This window comes from Salmo salar, chromosome 29, assembly GCF_965601325.2.
Source record: "Salmo salar chromosome 29, fSalSal1, whole genome shotgun sequence".
Taxonomy (NCBI): Eukaryota; Metazoa; Chordata; class Actinopteri; order Salmoniformes; family Salmonidae; genus Salmo; species Salmo salar.
In genome coordinates this window covers 29,524,617-29,547,588 of record NC_138319.1, presented here as the reverse complement: position 1 = coordinate 29,547,588, position 22,972 = coordinate 29,524,617, and the positions used below count along the sequence as shown (strand labels likewise).

Genomic DNA, 22,972 nt, shown 5'->3' with positions numbered 1-22,972 from the left:
GGGGTCAGAGATGGGGGGGATGTTAGATATGAAACATGTGTCTCATGCTTTTCAGAACTTTATTTAACTTGTATGTCTCTGACATTAACGTTGATCTGACTGTTCAGTACAGGTCTAGTCTGTGTGTGTGGTGGTGTGTATGTGGTGTGTGGTGGTGTGTATGTGTGTGGTGGTGTGTATGTGTGTGTGTATGGTGTCTGGTGGTGTTTATGTGTGTGGTGTGTGGTGGTGTGTGTGTGCGTGTGTATGTGTGTGTGTGTGGTGTGTGGTGGTGTGTATATGTGTGTGTATGGTGTCTGGTGGTGTGTGTGTGTGTGTGTGGTGTGTGGTGTGTGGTGGTGTGTATGTGTGTGTGTATGGTGTCTGGTGGTGTATATGTGTGTATGGTGTCTGGTGGTGTGTATGTGTGTGGTGTGTGGTGGTGTGTATGTGTGTGTGGTGGTGTGTATGTGTGTGTGTGTGTGTGGTGTGTGGTGGTGTGTGGTGGTGTGTGTGTATGGTGTCTGGTGGTGTGTATGTGTGTGTGTGTGGTGTGTGGTGGTGTGTATATGTGTGTGTATGGTGTCTGGTGGTGTGTATGTGTGTGTGGTGGTGTGTATGTGTGTGTGTGTGTGGTGTGTGGTGGTGTGTATATGTGTGTGTGTATGGTGTCTGGTGGTGTGTATGTGTGTGTGTGTGTGTGGTGTGTGGTGTGTGGTGGTGTGTATGTGTGTGTATGGTGTCTGGTGGTGTGTGTGTGTGTGGGTGTGTGGTGGTGTGTATGTGTGTGTATGGTGTCTGGTGGTGTGTGTGTGTGGTGTGTGGTGGTGTGTATATGTGTGTGGTGTGTGGTGGTGTGTATGTGTGTGTATGGTGTCTGGTGGTGTGTGTGTGTGGTGTGTATGTGTGTGGTGGTGTGTATATGTGTGTGTATGGTGTCTGGTGGTGTGTATGTGTGTGTGTGTGTGGTGTGTGGTGGTGTGTATATGTGTGTGTGTGTATGGTGTCTGGTGGTGTGTATGTGTGTGTGTGGTGTGGTGTGTGGTGTGTGGGGTGGTGTGTATGTGTGCGTATGGTGTCTGGTGGTGTGTGTGTGTGGTGTGTATGTGTGTGTGGTGTGTGTGGTGTGTGGTGGTGTGTATATGTGTGTGGTGTGTGGTGGTGTGTATGTGTGTGTATGGTGTCTGGTGGTGTGTATATGTGTGTGGTGTGTGGTGGTGTGTGGTGGTGTGTATGTGTGTGTATGGTGTCTGGTAGTGTGTATGTGTGTGTGGTGTGTGGTGGTGTGTATGTGTGTGTGTGTATGTATGTGTGTGTGTGTGGTGGTGGTGTGTATGTGTGTATATGTATGTGTGTGTGTATGTGTGTGTGTGTGGTGGTGGTGTGTATGTATGTGTGGTGTGTGGTGGTGTGTATGTGTGTATATGTATGTGTGTGTGTATGTGTGTGTGTGTGGTGGTGGTGTGTATGTATGTGTGGTGTGTGGTGGTGTGTATGTGTGTGTATGTATGTGTGTGTGTGGTGGTGTGTATGTGTGTGTATGTATGTGTGTGTGTGTGGTGGTGTGTATGTGTGTGTATGTATGTGTGTGTGTCTGCTCACATGGGAGGAGGCTGTGCTGGTCAGGGGGGCTGTGGCAGTGAAGGGAGTGGGAGGGGCTAGTGAGGGTGTCGGCTGCTGCAACTCAGCGTTAGCGCCACCCATAGCAACAGGTCCCGCCCCTGATGACACGTCACCACTGGAGAATGTACCTACAAAGAGAGACATCATCATCATCACTATGATCATTTTCCATAACCGTGGAGGTAAAGTCCTCATTGTCTGGTGTTTATAGTCTGCAGGACAGTAGTGATTGATGCCATGAATGAGTGGGCTTGATCAGAGCAATAACAAGCATTCCTACACAGGCATTCAGCATGTATACACACATTAAACACACACACCCAGACATTAAACACACACACCCAGACATTAAACACACACACATATTAAACACACACACACACACATATTAAACACACACACATATTAAACAAACGCATATTAAACACACACACCCAGTAGGTGGAGGCCAGTCCTGCAGCTGACCCAGAATAACAGGATGAAATGTGAAGACTCACACATTCTTCTGTCACAACACACAGCTTTTCATACAGGGTTCTGTCACAACACACAGCTTTTCATACAGGGTTCTGTCACAACACACAGCTTTTCATACAGGGTTCTGTCACAACACACAGCTTTTCATACAGGGTTCTGTCACAACACACAGCTTTTCATACAGGGTTCTGTCACAACACACAGCTTTTCATACAGGGTTCTGTCACAACACACAGCTTTTCATAGAGGGTTCTGTCACAACACACAGCTTTTCATAGAGGGTTCTGTCACAACACACAGCTTTTCATAGAGGGTTCTGTCACAACACACAGCTTTTCATAGAGGGTTCTGTCACAACACACAGCTTTTCATACAGGGTTCTGTCACAACACACAGCTTTTCATAGAGGGTTCTGTCACAACACACAGCTTTTCATACAGGGTTCTGTCACAACACACAGCTTTTCATACAGGGTTCTGTCACAACACACAGCTTTTCATACAGGGTTCTGTCACAACACACAGCTTTTCATACAGGGTTCTGTCACAACACACAGCTTTTCACACAGGGTTCTGTCACAACACACAGCTTTTCACACAGGGTTCTGTCACAACACACAGCTTTTCACACAGGGTTCTGTCACAACACACAGCTTTTCACACAGGGTTGTGTCACAACACACAGCTTTTCACACAGGGTTGTGTCACAACACACAGCTTTTCACACAGGGTTCTGTCACAACACACAGCATTTCATACAGGGTTCTGTCACAACACACAGCTTTTCATACATGGTTCTGTCACAACACACAGCTTTTCATACAGGGTTCTGTCACAACACACAGCTTTTCATACAGGGTTCTGTCACAACACACAGCTTTTCATACAGGGTTCTGTCACAACACACAGCTTTTCATACAGGGTTCTGTCACAACACACAGCTTTTCATACAGGGTTCTGTCACAACACACAGCTTTTCATACAGGGTTCTGTCACAACACACAGCTTTTCACACAGGGTTCTGTCACAACACACAGCTTTTCATACAGGGTTCTGTCACAACACACAGCTTTTCATACAGGGTTCTGTCACAACACACAGCTTTTCATACAGGGTTCTGTCACAACACACAGCTTTTCATACAGGGTTCTGTCACAACACACAGCTTTTCATACAGGGTTCTGTCACAACACACAGCTTTTCATACAGGGTTCTGTCACAACACACAGCTTTTCATACAGGGTTCTGTCACAACACACAGCTTTTCATACAGGGTTCTGTCACAACACACAGCTTTTCACACAGGGTTCTGTCACAACACACAGCTTTTCATACAGGGTTCTGTCACAACACACAGCTTTTCATACAGGGTTCTGTCACAACACACAGCTTTTCATACAGGGTTCTGTCACAACACACAGCTTTTCACACAGGGTTCTGTCACAACACACAGCTTTTCATACAGGGTTCTGTCACAACACACAGCTTTTCACACAGGGTTCTGTCACAACACACAGCTTTTCATACAGGGTTCTGTCACAACACACAGCTTTTCATACAGGGTTCTGTCACAACACACAGCTTTTCATACAGGGTTCTGTCACAACACACAGCTTTTCATACAGGGTTCTGTCACAACACACAGCTTTTCACACAGGGTTCTGTCACAACACACAGCTTTTCATACAGGGTTCTGTCACAACACACAGCTTTTCATACAGGGTTCTGTCACAACACACAGCTTTTCATACAGGGTTCTGTCACAACACACAGCTTTTCATACAGGGTTCTGTCACAACACACAGCTTTTCATACAGGGTTGAAGACCGGAGAGGCCCCATACATATTCATGTGACTCCATCACGTCCTTCTAGTTCTCTGTTTGTTGTTGCTGCTGCTGCTATTTCATTGATTTTACACACACACACACACACACACACACACACACACACACACACACACACACACACACACACACACACACACACACGGGATAAACTCTGCCCCTGCCCCTTAGTGACCCCTGGGATGGTGGTGGTGGGGGGAGAAGAGAGAGAGAGAGAGGCCCCCCTCACCCCACAAAAGGCTGAATGGCTGTGGGCAGCACACATTCACAAGAGGAACAAGAGTGCTTTGTGCCTGAGAGAGGGGGGGAGAGATCACATACTGCATAAACTCCTAGACTACTCCTCAAATCATACCATCATCTACACAATACAACACAGCTCCTAACTTACAAGATTGTTGAAGACAATACACTATTTATATACTGATAGGGTCATATAAGACGGTCTAATACCATTCAATAACACAATTCTTTACCAGATATTCATGTTAAAATAAGACACCTGACTACATTAAGATACATCATTTGATGCTACCTTGAATGTTACCTTGAATGTGTGTGTACAAGGTAGTTGTTGGGGAATTGTTAGATTACTTGTTAGATATTACTGCACTGTCAGAACTAGAAGCACAAGCATTTTGCTTCACTCGCATTAACATCTACTAACCATGTGTATGTGACCATTTACATCTGCTAACCACGTGTATATGACCATTAACATCTGCTAACCATGTGTATGTGACTATTAACATCTACTAACCATGTGTATGTGACCATTAACATCTGCTAACCATGTGTATGTGACTATTAACATCTACTAACCATGTGTATGTGACTATTAACATCTACTAACCATGTGTATGTGACCATTTACATCTGCTAACCACGTGTATGTGACCATTAACATCTGTTAACCATGTGTATGTGACTATTAACATCTACTAACCATGTGTATGTGACCATTAACATCTCTTAACCACGTGTATGTGACCATTAACATCTGTTAACCATGTGTATGTGACCATTAACATCTACTAACCATGTGTATGTGACCATTAACATCTACTAACCATGTGTATGTGACTATTAACATCTACTAACCATGTGTATGTGACCATTTACATCTGCTAACCACGTGTATGTGACCAATAAAATGTGATTTTATTTGAATTATAAGGCAAAATATAGATTTCTGTGAAAATAGACATACCCAAAAGTAATTATTTTTCATGAGGTGGCCATAAACAATAACTGGTAATGCTGCATAGTTTTAGAAAGGTCTGGAACTCACATTTCTGGTTTAAAAAATAGCTATAAAATGTAGTCACTTTTGAGGATACAAGCTAAAGTACATAGTACAAATATTATACAAATGTGAAAATGCAGAGAATTGTTTTCCTATTCAACAAAAGTGGGGCAATAGGGCTTGAAATGACTGAAATGCTTTCTAAATATAGTAACAATAAAATTATAAACGACTTACTCTAAGATTTGAACTTTATTATAAGTGTAAAATAAATACTGTGTGATCATACTTTGTGACAATAATATATTGGCACCATTTCATATAACTGACAACATCGACTTTTCTGCCAGACACCATTCAAATGTATGTAGCCTCGTTACAACTTCAAGCACGAAGTGATTTCGTCCGTCTGTGACCAAGAGAAAGTGGCCTTTATTTAAATGATTTAAAAAAATCTGTTTAGAGCTATAAATCCCATTTGAGATCACAGCGAAATGAAACTACTATTGCTGCATCCGCTAGATTCTCCCGATTCATATGCGCTATTGCAAGCGCACTTGTGAGTTTCACAGGCACAGGAAATCCTTTCTTTGTCTGGATAGGCCAGAAAATGTAACGTGTTGCTCCCTATGCAAAACACTGATTTCCTGTGTCTGTGAAACACCGCAGTGCTTGCAATAGCGCATATGAAAATCGGGACAACCACCGCTTTTAGGGAGTTTAAGGCGTTTGACGTTGCACCGTTCACAGAGCGCGCTGTACACAGAAATATTAGTGGGAACAGGTCCTATATAGAGGACTAAACATCGAAGAGGTTATGAAACGAGCAATCTGAAGTTAACTCTCTACAGATATAACATTATTATAAGTCTTGTCATTGAAAATACAAAATGTATTGGCACATTGTTACCTGTCCCCTACTTATTGGTCCACCTACACATATCCATCCCACAGCTACGCTCCAGTACTACTGGCTGAATGGTGGGGCTGCATTTCTCATGTCTACACAGGAACACATGTAGCTAATACGTTTTTATGGCCTCTAGTGAATCATCAACAACACATAAGAAAGGATGGCTGGGGATGTGTGTGTGGGTGGGGGGGAGGGGTGGGGGCAGTCCCATTAGCTCAGCTACATAGGTGTAGGACTGTCCAATTGGGAATCAATCAAAAGTGATCAATAAGAACTTAACAACATCACCCCCCCATCCATCCTCCTCAGGCCAGGGACCAACCATGTCTAAGCCTGTGGGGGGCTCACCCTCACCAGGAGAGATGTAGTAGGTTCAGAGAGGGTAAACCAGGAGAGATGTAGTAGGTTTAGAGAGGGTAAACCAGGAGAGATGTAGTAGGTTTAGAGAGGGTAAACCAGGAGAGATGTACTAGGTTTAGAGAGGGTAAACCAGGAGAGATGTAGTAGGTTTAGAGAGGGTAAACCAGGAGAGATGTACTAGGTTTAGAGAGGGTAAACCAGGAGAGATGTAGTAGGTTTAGAGAGGGTAAACCAGGAGAGATGTAGTAGGTTTAGAGAGGGTAAACCAGGAGAGATGTAGTAGGTTTAGAGAGGGTAAACCAGGAGAGATGTAGTAGGTTTAGAGAGGGTAAACCAGGAGAGATGTACTAGGTTTAGAGAGGGTAAACCAGGAGAGATGTAGTAGGTTTAGAGAGGGTAAACCAGGAGAGATGTAGTAGGTTTAGAGAGGGTAAACCAGGAGAGATGTACTAGGTTTAGAGAGGGTAAACCAGGAGAGATGTAGTAGGTTTAGAGAGGGTAAACCAGGAGAGATGTAGTAGGTTTAGAGAGGGTAAACCAGGAGAGATGTAGTAGGTTTAGAGAGGGTAAACCAGGAGAGATGTAGTAGGTTTAGAGAGGGTAAACCAGGAGAGATGTACTAGGTTTAGAGAGGGTAAACCAGGAGAGATGTAGTAGGTTTAGAGAGGGTAAACCAGGAGAGATGTACTAGGTTTAGAGAGGGTAAACCAGGAGAGATGTAGTAGGTTTAGAGAGGGTAAACCAGGAGAGATGTAGTAGGTTTAGAGAGGGTAAACCAGGAGAGATGTAGTAGGTTTAGAGAGGGTAAACCAGGAGAGATGTAGTAGGTTTAGAGAGGGTAAACCAGGAGAGATGTAGTAGGTTTAGAGAGGGTAAACCAGGAGAGATGTAGTAGGTTTAGAGAGGGTAAACCAGGAGAGATGTAGTAGGTTTAGAGAGGGTAAACCAGGAGAGATGTAGTAGGTTTAGAGAGGGTAAACCAGGAGAGATGTAGTAGGTTTAGAGAGGGTAAACCAGGAGAGATGTAGTAGGTTTAGAGAGGGTAAACCAGGAGAGATGTACTAGGTTTAGAGAGGGTAAACCAGGAGAGATGTAGTAGGTTTAGAGAGGGTAAACCAGGAGAGATGTAGTAGGTTTAGAGAGGGTAAACCAGGAGAGATGTAGTAGGTTTAGAGAGGGTAAACCAGGAGAGATGTAGTAGGTTTAGAGAGGGTAAACCAGGAGAGATGTAGTAGGTTTAGAGAGGGTAAACCAGGAGAGATGTAGTAGGTTTAGAGAGGGTAAACCAGGAGAGATGTAGTAGGTTTAGAGAGGGTAAACCAGGAGAGATGTACTAGGTTTAGAGAGGGTAAACCAGGAGAGATGTAGTAGGTTTAGAGAGGGTAAACCAGGAGAGATGTAGTAGGTTTAGAGAGGGTAAACCAGGAGAGATGTAGTAGGTTTAGAGAGGGTAAACCAGGAGAGATGTAGTAGGTTTAGAGAGGGTAAACCAGGAGAGATGTAGTAGGTTTAGAGAGGGTAAACCAGGAGAGATGTACTAGGTTTAGAGAGGGTAAACCAGGAGAGATGTAGTAGGTTTAGAGAGGGTAAACCAGGAGAGATGTAGTAGGTTTAGAGAGGGTAAACCAGGAGAGATGTAGTAGGTTTAGAGAGGGTAAACCAGGAGAGATGTAGTAGGTTTAGAGAGGGTAAACCAGGAGAGATGTAGTAGGTTTAGAGAGGGTAAACCAGGAGAGATGTAGTAGGTTTAGAGAGGGTAAACCAGGAGAGATGTAGTAGGTTTAGAGAGGGTAAACCAGGAGAGATGTAGTAGGTTTAGAGAGGGTAAACCAGGAGAGATGTACTAGGTTTAGAGAGGGTAAACCAGGAGAGATGTACTAGGTTTAGAGAGGGTAAACCAGGAGAGATGTAGTAGGTTTAGAGAGGGTAAACCAGGAGAGATGTACTAGGTTTAGAGAGGGTAAACCAGGAGAGATGTAGTAGGTTTAGAGAGGGTAAACCAGGAGAGATGTAGTAGGTTTAGAGAGGGTAAACCAGGAGAGATGTAGTAGGTTTAGAGAGGGTAAACCAGGAGAGATGTAGTAGGTTTAGAGAGGGTAAACCAGGAGAGATGTAGTAGGTTTAGAGAGGGTAAACCAGGAGAGATGTAGTAGGTTTAGAGAGGGTAAACCAGGAGAGATGTACTAGGTTTAGAGAGGGTAAACCAGGAGAGATGTAGTAGGTTTAGAGAGGGTAAACCAGGAGAGATGTAGTAGGTTTAGAGAGGGTAAACCAGGAGAGATGTAGTAGGTTTAGAGAGGGTAAACCAGGAGAGATGTAGTAGGTTTAGAGAGGGTAAACCAGGAGAGATGTAGTAGGTTTAGAGAGGGTAAACCAGGAGAGATGTACTAGGTTTAGAGAGGGTAAACCAGGAGAGATGTAGTAGGTTTAGAGAGGGTAAACCAGGAGAGATGTAGTAGGTTTAGAGAGGGTAAACCAGGAGAGATGTACTAGGTTTAGAGAGGGTAAACCAGGAGAGATGTAGTAGGTTTAGAGAGGGTAAACCAGGAGAGATGTAGTAGGTTTAGAGAGGGTAAACCAGGAGAGATGTAGTAGGTTTAGAGAGGGTAAACCAGGAGAGATGTAGTAGGTTTAGAGAGGGTAAACCAGGAGAGATGTAGTAGGTTTAGAGAGGGTAAACCAGGAGAGATGTACTAGGATTAGAGAGGGTAAACCAGGAGAGATGTAGTAGGTTTAGAGAGGGTAAACCAGGAGAGATGTAGTAGGTTTAGAGAGGGTAAACCAGGAGAGATGTACTAGGTTTAGAGAGGGTAAACCAGGAGAGATGTAGTAGGTTTAGAGAGGGTAAACCAGGAGAGATGTAGTAGGTTTAGAGAGGGTAAACCAGGAGAGATGTAGTAGGTTTAGAGAGGGTAAACCAGGAGAGATGTAGTAGGTTTAGAGAGGGTAAACCAGGAGAGATGTACTAGGTTTAGAGAGGGTAAACCAGGAGAGATGTAGTAGGTTTAGAGAGGGTAAACCAGGAGAGATGTAGTAGGTTTAGAGAGGGTAAACCAGGAGAGATGTAGTAGGTTTAGAGAGGGTAAACCAGGAGAGATGTAGTAGGTTTAGAGAGGGTAAACCAGGAGAGATGTAGTAGGTTTAGAGAGGGTAAACCAGGAGAGATGTAGTAGGTTTAGAGAGGGTAAACCAGGAGAGATGTACTAGGTTTAGAGAGGGTAAACCAGGAGAGATGTACTAGGTTTAGAGAGGGTAAACCAGGAGAGATGTACTAGGTTTAGAGAGGGTAAACCAGGAGAGATGTACTAGGTTTAGAGAGGGTAAACCAGGAGAGATGTAGTAGGTTTAGAGAGGGTAAACCAGGAGAGATGTAGTAGGTTTAGAGAGGGTAAACCAGGAGAGATGTAGTAGGTTTAGAGAGGGTAAACCAGGAGAGATGTAGTAGGTTTAGAGAGGGTAAACCAGGAGAGATGTAGTAGGTTTAGAGAGGGTAAACCAGGAGAGATGTAGTAGGTTTAGAGAGGGTAAACCAGGAGAGATGTACTAGGTTTAGAGAGGGTAAATCAGGAGAGATGTAGTAGGTTTAGAGAGGGTAAACCAGGAGAGATGTAGTAGGTTTAGAGAGGGTAAACCAGGAGAGATGTACTAGGTTTAGAGAGGGTAAACCAGGAGAGATGTAGTAGGTTTAGAGAGGGTAAACCAGGAGAGATGTACTAGGTTTAGAGAGGGTAAACCAGGAGAGATGTAGTAGGTTTAGAGAGGGTAAACCAGGAGAGATGTACTAGGTTTAGAGAGGGTAAACCAGGAGAGATGTAGTAGGTTTAGAGAGGGTAAACCAGGAGAGATGTAGTAGGTTTAGAGAGGGTAAACCAGGAGAGATGTAGAAGGTTTAGAGAGGGTAAACCAGGAGAGATGTAGTAGGTTTAGAGGTTTAGAGAGGGTAAACCAGGAGAGATGTACTAGGTTTAGAGAGGGTAAACCAGGAGAGATGTACTAGGTTTAGAGAGGGTAAACCAGGAGAGATGTACTAGGTTTAGAGAGGGTAAACCAGGAGAGATGTACTAGGTTTAGAGAGGGTAAACCAGGAGAGATGTAGTAGGTTTAGAGAGGGTAAACCAGGAGAGATGTAGTAGTTTAGAGAGGGTAAACCAGGAGAGATGTAGTAGGTTTAGAGAGGGTAAACCAGGAGAGATGTAGTAGGTTTAGAGAGGGTAAACCAGGAGAGATGTAGTAGGTTTAGAGAGGGTAAACCAGGAGAGATGTAGTAGGTTTAGAGAGGGTAAACCAGGAGAGATGTACTAGGTTTAGAGAGGGTAAATCAGGAGAGATGTAGTAGGTTTAGAGAGGGTAAACCAGGAGAGATGTAGTAGGTTTAGAGAGGGTAAACCAGGAGAGATGTACTAGGTTTAGAGAGGGTAAACCAGGAGAGATGTAGTAGGTTTAGAGAGGGTAAACCAGGAGAGATGTACTAGGTTTAGAGAGGGTAAACCAGGAGAGATGTAGTAGGTTTAGAGAGGGTAAACCAGGAGAGATGTACTAGGTTTAGAGAGGGTAAACCAGGAGAGATGTAGTAGGTTTAGAGAGGGTAAACCAGGAGAGATGTAGTAGGTTTAGAGAGGGTAAACCAGGAGAGATGTAGAAGGTTTAGAGAGGGTAAACCAGGAGAGATGTAGTAGGTTTAGAGGTTAGAGAGGGTAAACCAGGAGAGATGTACTAGGTTTAGAGAGGGTAAACCAGGAGAGATGTAGTAGGTTTAGAGAGGGTAAACCAGGAGAGATGTAGTAGGTTTAGAGAGGGCAAACCAGGAGAGATGTAGTAGGTTTAGAGAGGGTAAACCAGGAGAGATGTAGTAGGTTTAGAGAGGGTAAACCAGGAGAGATGTAGTAGGTTTAGAGAGGGTAAACCAGGAGAGATGTACTAGGTTTAGAGAGGGTAAACCAGGAGAGATGTAGTAGGTTTAGAGAGGGTAAACCAGGAGAGATGTAGTAGGTTTAGAGAGGGTAAACCAGGAGAGATGTAGTAGGTTTAGAGAGGGTAAACCAGGAGAGATGTAGTAGGTTTAGAGAGGGTAAACAGGGAGAGATGTAGTAGGTTTAGAGAGGGTAAACCAGGAGAGATGTACTAGGTTTAGAGAGGGTAAACCAGGAGAGATGTAGTAGGCTTAGAGAGGGTAAACCAGGAGAGATGTAGTAGGTTTAGAGAGGGTAAACCAGGAGAGATGTAGTAGGTTTAGAGAGGGTAAACTAGGAGAGATGTAGTAGGTTTAGAGAGGGTAAACCAGGAGAGATGTAGTAGGTTTAGAGAGGGTAAACCAGGAGAGATGTAGTAGGTTTAGAGAGGGTAAACCAGGAGAGATGTAGTAGGTTTAGAGAGGGTAAACCAGGAGAGATGTAGTAGGTTTAGAGAGGGTAAACCAGGAGAGATGTAGTAGGTTTAGAGAGGGTAAACCAGGAGAGATGTAGTAGGTTTAGAGAGGGTAAACCAGGAGAGATGTAGTAGGTTTAGAGAGGGTAAACCAGGAGAGATGTAGTAGGTTTAGAGAGGGTAAACCAGGAGAGATGTAGTAGGTTTAGAGAGGGTAAACCAGGAGAGATGTAGTAGGTTTAGAGAGGGTAAACCAGGAGAGATGTAGTAGGTTTAGAGAGGGTAAACCAGGAGAGATGTAGTAGGTTTAGAGAGGGTAAACCAGGAGAGATGTAGTAGGTTTAGAGAGGGTAAACCAGGAGAGATGTAGTAGGTTTAGAGAGGGTAAACCAGGAGAGATGTAGTAGGTTTAGAGAGGGTAAACCAGGAGAGATGTAGTAGGTTTAGAGAGGGTAAACCAGGAGAGATGTAGTAGGTTTAGAGAGGGTAAACCAGGAGAGATGTAGTAGGTTTAGAGAGGGTAAACCAGGAGAGATGTAGTAGGTTTAGAGAGGGTAAACCAGGAGAGATGTAGTAGGTTTAGAGAGGGTAAACCAGGAGAGATGTAGTAGGTTTAGAGAGGGTAAACCAGGAGAGATGTAGTAGGTTTAGAGAGGGTAAACCAGGAGAGATGTAGTAGGTTTAGAGAGGGTAAACCAGGAGAGATGTAGTAGGTTTAGAGAGGGTAAACCAGGAGAGATGTACTAGGTTTAGAGAGGGTAAACCAGGAGAGATGTAGTAGGTTTAGAGAGGGTAAACCAGGAGAGATGTAGTAGGTTTAGAGAGGGTAAACCAGGAGAGATGTAGTAGGTTTAGAGAGGGTAAACCAGGAGAGATGTAGTAGGCTTAGAGAGGGTAAACCAGGAGAGATGTAGTAGGTTTAGAGAGGGTAAACCAGGAGAGATGTAGTAGGTTTAGAGAGGGTAAACCAGGAGAGATGTAGTAGGTTTAGAGAGGGTAAACCAGGAGAGATGTAGTAGGTTTAGAGAGGGTAAACCAGGAGAGATGTAGTAGGTTTAGAGAGGGTAAACCAGGAGAGATGTAGTAGGTTTAGAGAGGGTAAACCAGGAGAGATGTAGTAGGTTTAGAGAGGGTAAACCAGGAGAGATGTAGTAGGTTTAGAGAGGGTAAACCAGGAGAGATGTAGTAGGTTTAGAGAGGGTAAACCAGGAGAGATGTAGTAGGTTTAGAGAGGGTAAACCAGGAGAGATGTAGTAGGTTTAGAGAGGGTAAACCAGGAGAGATGTAGTAGGTTTAGAGAGGGTAAACCAGGAGAGATGTAGTAGGTTTAGAGAGGGTAAACCAGGAGAGATGTAGTAGGTTTAGAGAGGGTAAACCAGGAGAGATGTACTAGGTTTAGAGAGGGTAAACCAGGAGAGATGTAGTAGGTTTAGAGAGGGTAAACCAGGAGAGATGTAGTAGGTTTAGAGAGGGTAAACCAGGAGAGATGTAGTAGGTTTAGAGAGGGTAAACCAGGAGAGATGTAGTAGGTTTAGAGAGGGTAAACCAGGAGAGATGTAGTAGGTTTAGAGAGGGTAAACCAGGAGAGATGTAGTAGGTTTAGAGAGGGTAAACCAGGAGAGATGTACTAGGTTTAGAGAGGGTAAACCAGGAGAGATGTAGTAGGTTTAGAGAGGGTAAACCAGGAGAGATGTAGTAGGTTTAGAGAGGGTAAACCAGGAGAGATGTAGTAGGTTTAGAGAGGGTAAACCAGGAGAGATGTAGTAGGTTTAGAGAGGGTAAACCAGGAGAGATGTAGTAGGTTTAGAGAGGGTAAACCAGGAGAGATGTAGTAGGTTTAGAGAGGGTAAACCAGGAGAGATGTAGTAGGTTTAGAGAGGGTAAACCAGGAGAGATGTAGTAGGTTTAGAGAGGGTAAACCAGGAGAGATGTAGTAGGTTTAGAGAGGGTAAACCAGGAGAGATGTAGTAGGTTTAGAGAGGGTAAACCAGGAGAGATGTAGTAGGTTTAGAGAGGGTAAACCAGGAGAGATGTAGTAGGTTTAGAGAGGGTAAACCAGGAGAGATGTAGTAGGTTTAGAGAGGGTAAACCAGGAGAGATGTAGTAGGTTTAGAGAGGGTAAACCAGGAGAGATGTACTAGGTTTAGAGAGGGTAAACCAGGAGAGATGTAGTAGGTTTAGAGAGGGTAAACCAGGAGAGATGTAGTAGGTTTAGAGAGGGTAAACCAGGAGAGATGTAGTAGGTTTAGAGAGGGTAAACCAGGAGAGATGTACTAGGTTTAGAGAGGGTAAACCAGGAGAGATGTAGTAGGTTTAGAGAGGGTAAACCAGGAGAGATGTAGTAGGTTTAGAGAGGGTAAACCAGGAGAGATGTAGTAGGTTTAGAGAGGGTAAACCAGGAGAGATGTAGTAGGTTTAGAGAGGGTAAACCAGGAGAGATGTAGTAGGTTTAGAGAGGGTAAACCAGGAGAGATGTAGTAGGTTTAGAGAGGGTAAACCAGGAGAGATGTAGTAGGTTTAGAGAGGGTAAACCAGGAGAGATGTAGTAGGTTTAGAGAGGGTAAACCAGGAGAGATGTAGTAGGTTTAGAGAGGGTAAACCAGGAGAGATGTAGTAGGTTTAGAGAGGGTAAACCAGGAGAGATGTAGTAGGTTTAGAGAGGGTAAACCAGGAGAGATGTAGTAGGTTTAGAGAGGGTAAACCAGGAGAGATGTAGTAGGTTTAGAGAGGGTAAACCAGGAGAGATGTAGTAGGTTTAGAGAGGGTAAACCAGGAGAGAATACTACACTGAACAGCAGCCAACATATCAGACGGCTGGAGCCCTGCCTGTACTGCAAAACATGAAGCCTACTTTAACCCAAGCTGCCCTCCCAATGACATTAACCCCCCACCCAGACACACCCCGTATTATCAAACATTAACCCAGCCAAGATATAACCCCCATTTAGCCCCCAACCATCACACACACACAACAATCTGTCAGATTAACTATCTATCTGTCAGCGGGAACGGCAGGAGACAGGATGGAGGGATGAGATTAACGACAAGAATCTCCATTACCGCCCCACATTAACCCCCAGCTAAATATTTACAGTACACACACACACACACACACACACACACACACACACACACACACACACACACACACACACACACACACACACACACACACTGCCTTCAGAGAGCATTCACACCCCTTGACTTTTCCACCTTTTGTTGTGTTACAGACTGAATTTAAAATGGATTAATTGAAATGTTTTGGTCACTGGCCACACAATACCCCATAATGTCAAAGGGAGGTTTTCCAATGCCTCGCAAAGGGCACCTATTGGTAGATGGGTCAAAATAAAAAAAGCTGACAATGAATATCCCTTTGAGCAGGGTGAAGTTATTAATTACACTTTGGATGGTGTATCAATACACCCAGTCACTATAAAGATACAGGCGTCCTTCCTAAACTCAGTTTGCAGAGAGGAAGGAAACGGTCCAGTGTGGCTCAGTTGGTAGAGCATGATGTTTGCAACGCCAGGGTTGTGGGTTCGATTCCCACGCGGGACCAGTACGGGGGGGGGGGGAAATGTATGAAATGTATGCATTCACTACTGTAAGTTGCTCTGGATAAGAGCGTCTGCTAAATGACTAAAATGTAAATGTAATGAAACCACTCAGGGATTTCACCATGAGGCCAATGGTGACTGTAAATAGTTACAGAGTTTAATGGCTGTGATAGGAGAAAACTGAGGATGGATCAACAACATTGTAGTTACTCCACAATACTAATCTAATTGACAGAATGAAAAGAAGGAAGCCTGTACAGAATCCAAATATTCCAAAACGTGCATCCTGTTTGCAAAAAGGCACTAAAGTAATACAGCAACAAATGTGGCAAAGCAATTAACTTTTTGTCCTGAATACAAAGTGTTATGTTTGGGTCAAATCCAATACAGCACATTACTGAGTACCACTCTCCATATTTTCAAGCATAGTGATGGCTGCATCATGTTATGGATATGCTTGTAATCGTTAAGGAATGGGAAGTTTTTGAGGATAAAAAAAAGAACAAGGAATGGAGCTAACCACAGGCAAAATCCTAGAGGTTCAGTCTGCTTTCCACCAGACACTGGAGATGAATTCACCTTTCAGCAGGACAATGACCTAAAACACAAGGCCAGATCTACACTGGAGTTGCTTACCAGGCAGACAGTGAATGTTCCTGAGTGGCCGAGGTACAGTTAACTTAAATCTACTTGGAAATCTATGGTAAGACCTGACAATGGTTGTATAGCAATGATCAACAACCAATTTGACAGAGCTTTAACATTTCGAAAATAATAATCGCAAATGTTACACAATCCAGGTGTGGAAAGGTCTTAGAGACTTACCCTGAAAGACTCACAGCTGTAATCGCTGCCAAAGGTGATTTTAACATGTATTGATTCAGGGGTGTGAATACTTATGCAAATTATATATATATTTTGTTTTCATTTAAATAAATAAGTTAATAAAAATAATTCTAAAAACATGTTTTCACTTTGTCATTATGGGGTATTGTGTGTAAGTGGGTGAGAAATAAACTCAATGGAATCCTTTTTGACAGGCTGTAACACAACATGTGGAATAATTCAAACATGGAGAGAGCCTACAGAACAGAGGAGAGGCAAGACAGAGAGAGAGACAGAGGTAAAGGAAGGAATGAGAGAGGCATGGATAAGAGGGAGGAGAGGAGAGAGAGTGAAGAAGGAAAGAGAGAGAGAGAGAGAGAGAAATGAGGGGAACAAATATAGTGAGGAGTAGAGAGGGAGAATGAGAGAGAAAGACAGAAAGAAAGAAAGCAAGAAAGAAAGACAAAAAGAGAAACACAGAGAAAGAGAAAGAGAGAGAGAGAGAGAGAAAGAAAGAGAGAGAAAGAAAGAAAGGAGAGAGAGAGAGAGAGAAAGACAGAAAGAGATAGAGTGCAAGAGAGAAAAAGAGAAAGATAGAAGGATGCAAATAGCAGAAGGGAATAGACATTTCCTGCAGCAGAAGGGAATAGACATTTCCTGCAGCAGAAGGGAATAGACATTTCCAGGCAGCAGAAGGGAATAGACATTTCCAGGAAGCAGAAGGGAATAGACATTTCCTGCAGCAGAAGGGAATAGACATTTCCTGCAGCAGAAGGGAATAGACATTTCCAGGCAGCAGAAGGGAATAGACATTTCCAGGCAGCAGAAGGGAATAGACATTTCCTGCAGCAGAAGGGAATAGACATTTCCTGCAGCAGAAGGGAATAGACAGTTCCTGCAGCAGAAGGGAATAGACATTTCCTGCAGCAGAAGGGAATAGACATTTCCTGCAGCAGAAGGGAATAGACATTTCCTGCAGCAGAAGGGAATAGACATTTCCTGCAGCAGAAGGGAATAGACATTTCCTGCAGCAGAAGGGAATAGACATTTCCTGCAGCAGAAGGGAATAGACATTTCCTGCAGCAGAAGGGAATAGACATTTCCTGCAGCAGAAGGGAATAGACATTTCCTGCAGCAGAAGGGAATAGACATTTCCTGCAGCAGAAGGGAATAGACAGTTCCTGCAGCAGAAGGGAATAGACATTTCCTGCAGCAGAAAGGAATAGACATTTCCTGCAGCAGAAAGGAATAGACATTTCCTGCAGCAGAAAGGAATAGACATTTCCTGCAGCAGAAGGGAATAGACATTTCCTGCAGCAGAAGGGAATAGACATTTCCTGCAGCAGAAGGGAATAGACATTTCCTGCAGCAGAAGGGAATAGACATTTCCTGCAGCAGAAGGGAATAGACATTTCCTGCAGCAGAAGGGAATAGACATTTCCTGCAGCAGAAGGGAATAGACATTTCCAGGCAGCAGAAGGGAATAGACATTTCCAGGCAGCAGAAGGGAATAGACATTTCCTGCAGCAGAAGGGAATAGACATTTCATGCAGCAGAAGGGAATAGACAGTTCCTGCAGCAGAAGGGAATAGACATTTCCTGCAGCAGAAGGGAATAGACATTTCATGCAGCAGAAGGGAATAGACATTTCCTGCAGCAGAAGGGAATAGACATTTCCTGCAGCAGAAGGGAATAGACATTTCCTGCAGCAGAAGGGAATAGACATTTCCAGGCAGCAGAAGGGAATAGACATTTCCTGCAGCAGAAGGGAATAGACATTTCCTGCAGCAGAAGGGAATAGACATTTCCTGCAGCAGAAGGGAATAGACATTTCCTGCAGAAGGGAATAGACATTTCCTGCAGCAGAAGGGAATAGACATTTCCTGCAGCAGAAGGGAATAGACATTTCCTGCAGCAGAAGGGAATAGACATTTCCTGCAGCAGAAGGGAATAGACATTTCAAGGCAGCAGAAGGGAATAGACATTTCCTGCAGCAGAAGGGAATAGACATTTCCTGCAGCAGAAAGGAATAGACATTTCCTGCAGCAGAAGGGAATAGACATTTCCTGCAGCAGAAGGGAATAGACATTTCCTGCAGCAGAAGGGAATAGACATTTCCAGGCAGCAGAAGGGAATAGACATTTCCTGCAGCAGAAGGGAATAGACATTTCCTGCAGCAGAAGGGAATAGACATTTCCTGCAGCAGAAGGGAATAGACATTTCCTGCAGCAGAAGGGAATAGACATTTCCTGCAGCAGAAGGGAATAGACATTTCCTGCAGCAGAAGGGAATAGACATTTCCAGGCAGCAGAAGGGAATAGACATTTCCTGCAGCAGAAGGGAATAGACATTTCCAGGCAGCAGAAGGGAATAGACATTTCCTGCAGCAGAAAGGAATAGACATTTCCTGCAGCAGAAGGGAATAGACATTTCCTGCAGCAGAAAGGAACTCCAAAGCATTGACGCGGTTGCCGAGAAATGGAACACAAGATGAAACGAGACAGAGAGCACTTCATACACACACACACACACACACACACACACACACACACACACACACACACACACACACACACACACACACACACACACACACACACACACACACACACACACACACACACACACACACACACACACACACACACACACACACACACACACACACACACCTAGTGTTGTCCAGCAGGGTTCACAGCACTCTAACCTTCCCCTCCTCTCTACTACAACAGCCTCTAATTGCCTGTTCAACCCTTAGGCAGCTCTCTCCCATTTAGCCCGGTACTGCTTTATGGCCAGTCATCAGTCTCCACCACAGCATTACACAGCTGCTGATACAAAACATGCTTTGATAGAATGAGCAATGAAAGACAGAGTGAGGAAAGGGGTTGTTTGTGTGTGTGGATCTTACCGGTCCCAGACGGAGTAGAGGTGACTCCATCAATCTGCACGCTGCCGTTCCTCAGTAAGGAAGGAGACTTCTGGATCCCACTGCTGACACCAACACACAGCAGACCTCCTCTCTCTCCTCCACCGGGCCGGCCTGGCAGAGCGCTGGTAGAGGAGGGGGAAGGAGAGGAGGATGAGGTGGAGGAGAGAGAAGAGGACGATGAGGGGAGAGGTAGCGGTGCTGTGTGGTGCTCAGGTCCGTCTGTAGCCATGCCGTCAGGAGCATTGAAGCAGGGTCCATATCGGTTCCTCCAGTTTCCTCTCTTCTTCTTTCCCTTCACTCCTTCTTCTCCTACTTCTACCCCCATCCCTGGCCCAGAGGAGGAGGAGGCAGCAGAGGAAGAGGAGGATGATGAGGAGCGTTTGTAGCCGGCAGTGGCGGCAACGTTCCCCGTTGGCTCACTGTGAGAGTTCTCGTACAGTTTACCGCCGGCTAGGCCACCGCTGGCAGGAAGCGACATCATCGAACCGAAGGTGCTGAGCGACGCCATGCCCTCCAAGGACGTGAGCTCACTGGGCTTCACTAGGCAACGGCTGAACGAGGGCGGGGAGAAGGAGTCCCCGCCTCCAGAGCGCAGCAACGGATCAGAGAAGCCCAGGAAGTCAGAGGTGGGAGGAGTCACGGTGGAGGACGTCTTATTTGACAGCAGGAGGGCTGGGAGAGAGAGGAGAAGCTGTTTGCAGACTTAATACACACAGACCGACCCTCTGGCACTGCCAGACACATGGAAACACCAGTAACAGATAACACAGAGCAAAAACAACTCTCTCTTTCCATCTAATAACCATCTCCTTGTTCCTCAGTCTCTCGTTGGACTGTGAGACCCTTTTCCCACTAGATGCAACTTACAACACGTCAGACCTCCAGAGTTGCCCCCTGAAGGCTGAAACACACACACACACACACACACGCTGCCATAAGGGGTCAGAGGTCAAGGGAGACTGATGGCGTCTGAGCGTCCCTCTCTAGTGTCTCTGTGTGTGTTGTTTGTGTGTGGCAGAGATTACAGGAGCCAGGATCTAGCCAGGGAGATGATGGTCATACGCTGGCACTCTGGACAACATCCAACAACTGTCACACACGCACAAACACACGTACAAACGTACAAACGTAAACAGTCTCACCTATCAATCTCACCTTGATGAAAGGTTCCAGTGGAGGAGGCGGCGGTGGAGGAGGTTGCCGTAGTGACCACAGCAGAGGGGAGGGGCTTCCCAGGTATGAGGGACTTGCGTCCCCGCTGAACACCAATCCCATGGCTAATGCTCTTCTTGCCCAGTTTGACCTCCGACCCTTGTTTGCTCTCTGACCCTGTGGGGGGGGCGTCCTTAGCACTCCCGGAGTGCACAGGCACTTCCTGGAAGTTGGCGGTGGTGAAACGGGCGGCACTGTCATCCAATCGCTTCTGCGATGAGGTGGGCAAAGAGGAGACTCCTCCTCCACCACCGCTGCTGTAGCTCTGGGAGATGGTTGAGGAGAGGAGGAGAGGATGATTGGAGAAGAGAGGGAGGAGAGGAAGAGTGGAGTGTAGTGTAGTGGAGGAGTATAGAGGAGAGGGAGGGAAGGAGATGAGGGAAGGAGAAGAGAGGAGTGGAGAGGAAAGGAGAGGAGGAGTGGAGAGGAAAGGAACGGAGAGGAGAAGTGGAGAAGAAAGGAAAGGAGAGGAGGAGTGGAGAGGAAAGGAGAGGAGGAGAGGAGAGGAGAGGAAAGGAGAGGAGAGGAGGAGTGGAGAGGAAAGGAGAGGAGAGTAGGAGAGGAGAGGAAAGGAGGAGTGGAGAAGTGGAGCATGAGAGAGGTCAGTCCAGCCCTAATGCCTAACAGAGCTAGTCAATGTTCACCTCACATTAAACCCACGGAGTGAGATGGAGAGACAGAGAGAAAGAGAGGGAGAGAGAGAGAAAGAGAGGGAGAGAAGCAGGGCGGAAAGGAGGAGTGGGCTCACCTTGTCTGAGGTGACCATGAGAGTTGGAGCGAGGGTGGGGGAAAGCTCTAGAATCTTCTTGTGTTTGGGTTTGTGTCTCTCCCTCTCTTTGTGTTTCTGAGGAGAGAGAAAAGGGAGGGATAAGCGTTAAGGAAGGGCAGGAAAGTAGAGGATGAGACAGATGAGTGTTTGGGTTGGGCACGTCTTATGAAAGAGAGAAAGAGAAAATGTATCTTTAATTCCCAGCCCAGGTCTGAGCTGAAAGGATGGTTCAACCACAATGAAAATAAAATAACCACAAAGTGCTTAAGACAGAAGAGAGGTTCAAATCTCTGCCATTTAGCAGACACTTGGTTTTCTGTCTTCCTAGTGAGAGATTCTACCCAATCCATGGCCTAAACCCCTCAAAACTCAATTTACACCCTCAGTTACACACGTACATGTAGGTACATGCACACACACACGCAGAGGCGCAACTTTCACTGGGGACGGGGGTCATTCCCCCCATTCTGAAATTGCATTTTTGTCCCCCCCAGTTGTACCATTGCAATGTGATACAAAACCCGGCAACAGAGTGCTTTAGGATCACATGGACGCCTCCGTGCGGTCGGGAAGGCTGTTTGGAGTGTTCAGCTGGGATTTAGGACCACACGGACACCACAGAGCGGGCTGACAGGCTGTGTAAAGGCAAGGCTTCTGGAAGGCTGGCTGGATCAGCATGGGAGAGTTGAGCATAGTTCAGTGTGTATGGTTTGCTGTCTTTCACCGAGTTGCAAAACCAAGCAGAGCAGAGACTGGCTAATATTTAGTTGACTGATGTAGCTGGCAAGGTAACTGCCGTTTAACTGAACAGAAAAAAACGAGTGTTTATTAGCAGAGCTGAGTTAGTATTGTCACTGATATGTAAGGTTAGCTAATGTTTCATCCCCTCTCGACTGGGGTGAATGAATAAAGTACACTAGCAGCTACCAGAGCCAGGTTAGCGCTAGCCTCTACTTATCTGTCAGATAGATAGCAATAATAGCCACTTCATATCGCTAACAGCTGTTGTTTGTACGGAAATGTTTTGTAGCCTTTGTTTTGTCCCGTTTCAGAAGTAAACGATCTTGGCTAGCTTTCGCCAGTTGATCTACTGTTCGAGAGAGAGTTGGCCAAAAATTGGTTAACGTAATCTATTCTTGTTGCATCAATCTCACTAGTCCTGAATCAAAACGATGACACCATCAACCAAACGATTTAAGATTGATATTCTGACGTTTTTTCAGTGCAATGTTAGTTTTATTAGTCAGTATGGCAGTCTGCGCGGAACGACCTCTTCAACACGCAACTGCTGGCTTTCTGTCCGCAAGAACTGGTCCCAAATCCAACCTCAGTCCCGCAATGGTATTTTAGGCGTATGTGACGCAGCTCACTGGCCAGCCATGGTCCCAGCAATTCTGCGCCCTACAGGCAATATCAAATGCGCAAACAATTTCAGAAATAGGTTAAATTACCTGAGATTTTCACATGTCCCTTACATTGTAATACTGGTCTATATATTTTTTTTTATATTTTTTTTATTTCACCTTTATTTAACCAGGTAGGCAAGTTGAGAACAAGTTCTCATTTACAATTGCGACCTGGCCAAGATAAAGCAAAGCAGTTCGACAACATACAACAACACAGAGTTACACATGGAGTAAAAACAAACATACAGTCAATAATACAGTAGAAAAATAAGTCTATATACAATGTGAGCAAATGAGGTGAGATAAGGGAGGTAAAGGCAAAAAGGCCATGGTGGCAAAGTAAATAAAATATAGCAAGTAAAACACTGGAATGGTAGATTTGTAGTAGAAGAAAATGCAAAGTAGAAATAGAAATAATGGGGTGGAAAGGAGCAAAATAAATAAATACAGTAGGGGGATGA

At 44.9% G+C, this 22,972-nt stretch overlaps 1 protein-coding gene across 10 annotated transcripts in view; it reads right to left on the bottom strand.

Moving 5' to 3' along the window:
• LOC106590532 (protein AF-10) overlaps positions 1–22,972 on the bottom strand; it is a 115,148-nt gene that overhangs the window by 21,967 nt on the left and 70,209 nt on the right. For 9 of the 10 annotated variants that reach the window (XR_014383092.1, XM_082970785.1, XM_082970787.1 and 6 more), the window contains 4 exons: positions 21,085–21,180; positions 20,280–20,601; positions 19,104–19,796; positions 1,582–1,730 (listed from right to left, as the gene is read on the bottom strand). Coding sequence is in view for 9 of the 10 variants with exons in the window: in XM_082970785.1 (XP_082826911.1) it covers positions 1,582–1,730; positions 19,104–19,796; positions 20,280–20,601; positions 21,085–21,180 (1,260 nt within the window). In the remaining variant the exon portion in view is untranslated. The remainder of the gene's footprint in view (positions 1–1,581; positions 1,731–19,103; positions 19,797–20,279; positions 20,602–21,084; positions 21,181–22,972) is intronic. The other variant, XM_082970790.1, reaches the window with a different exon arrangement.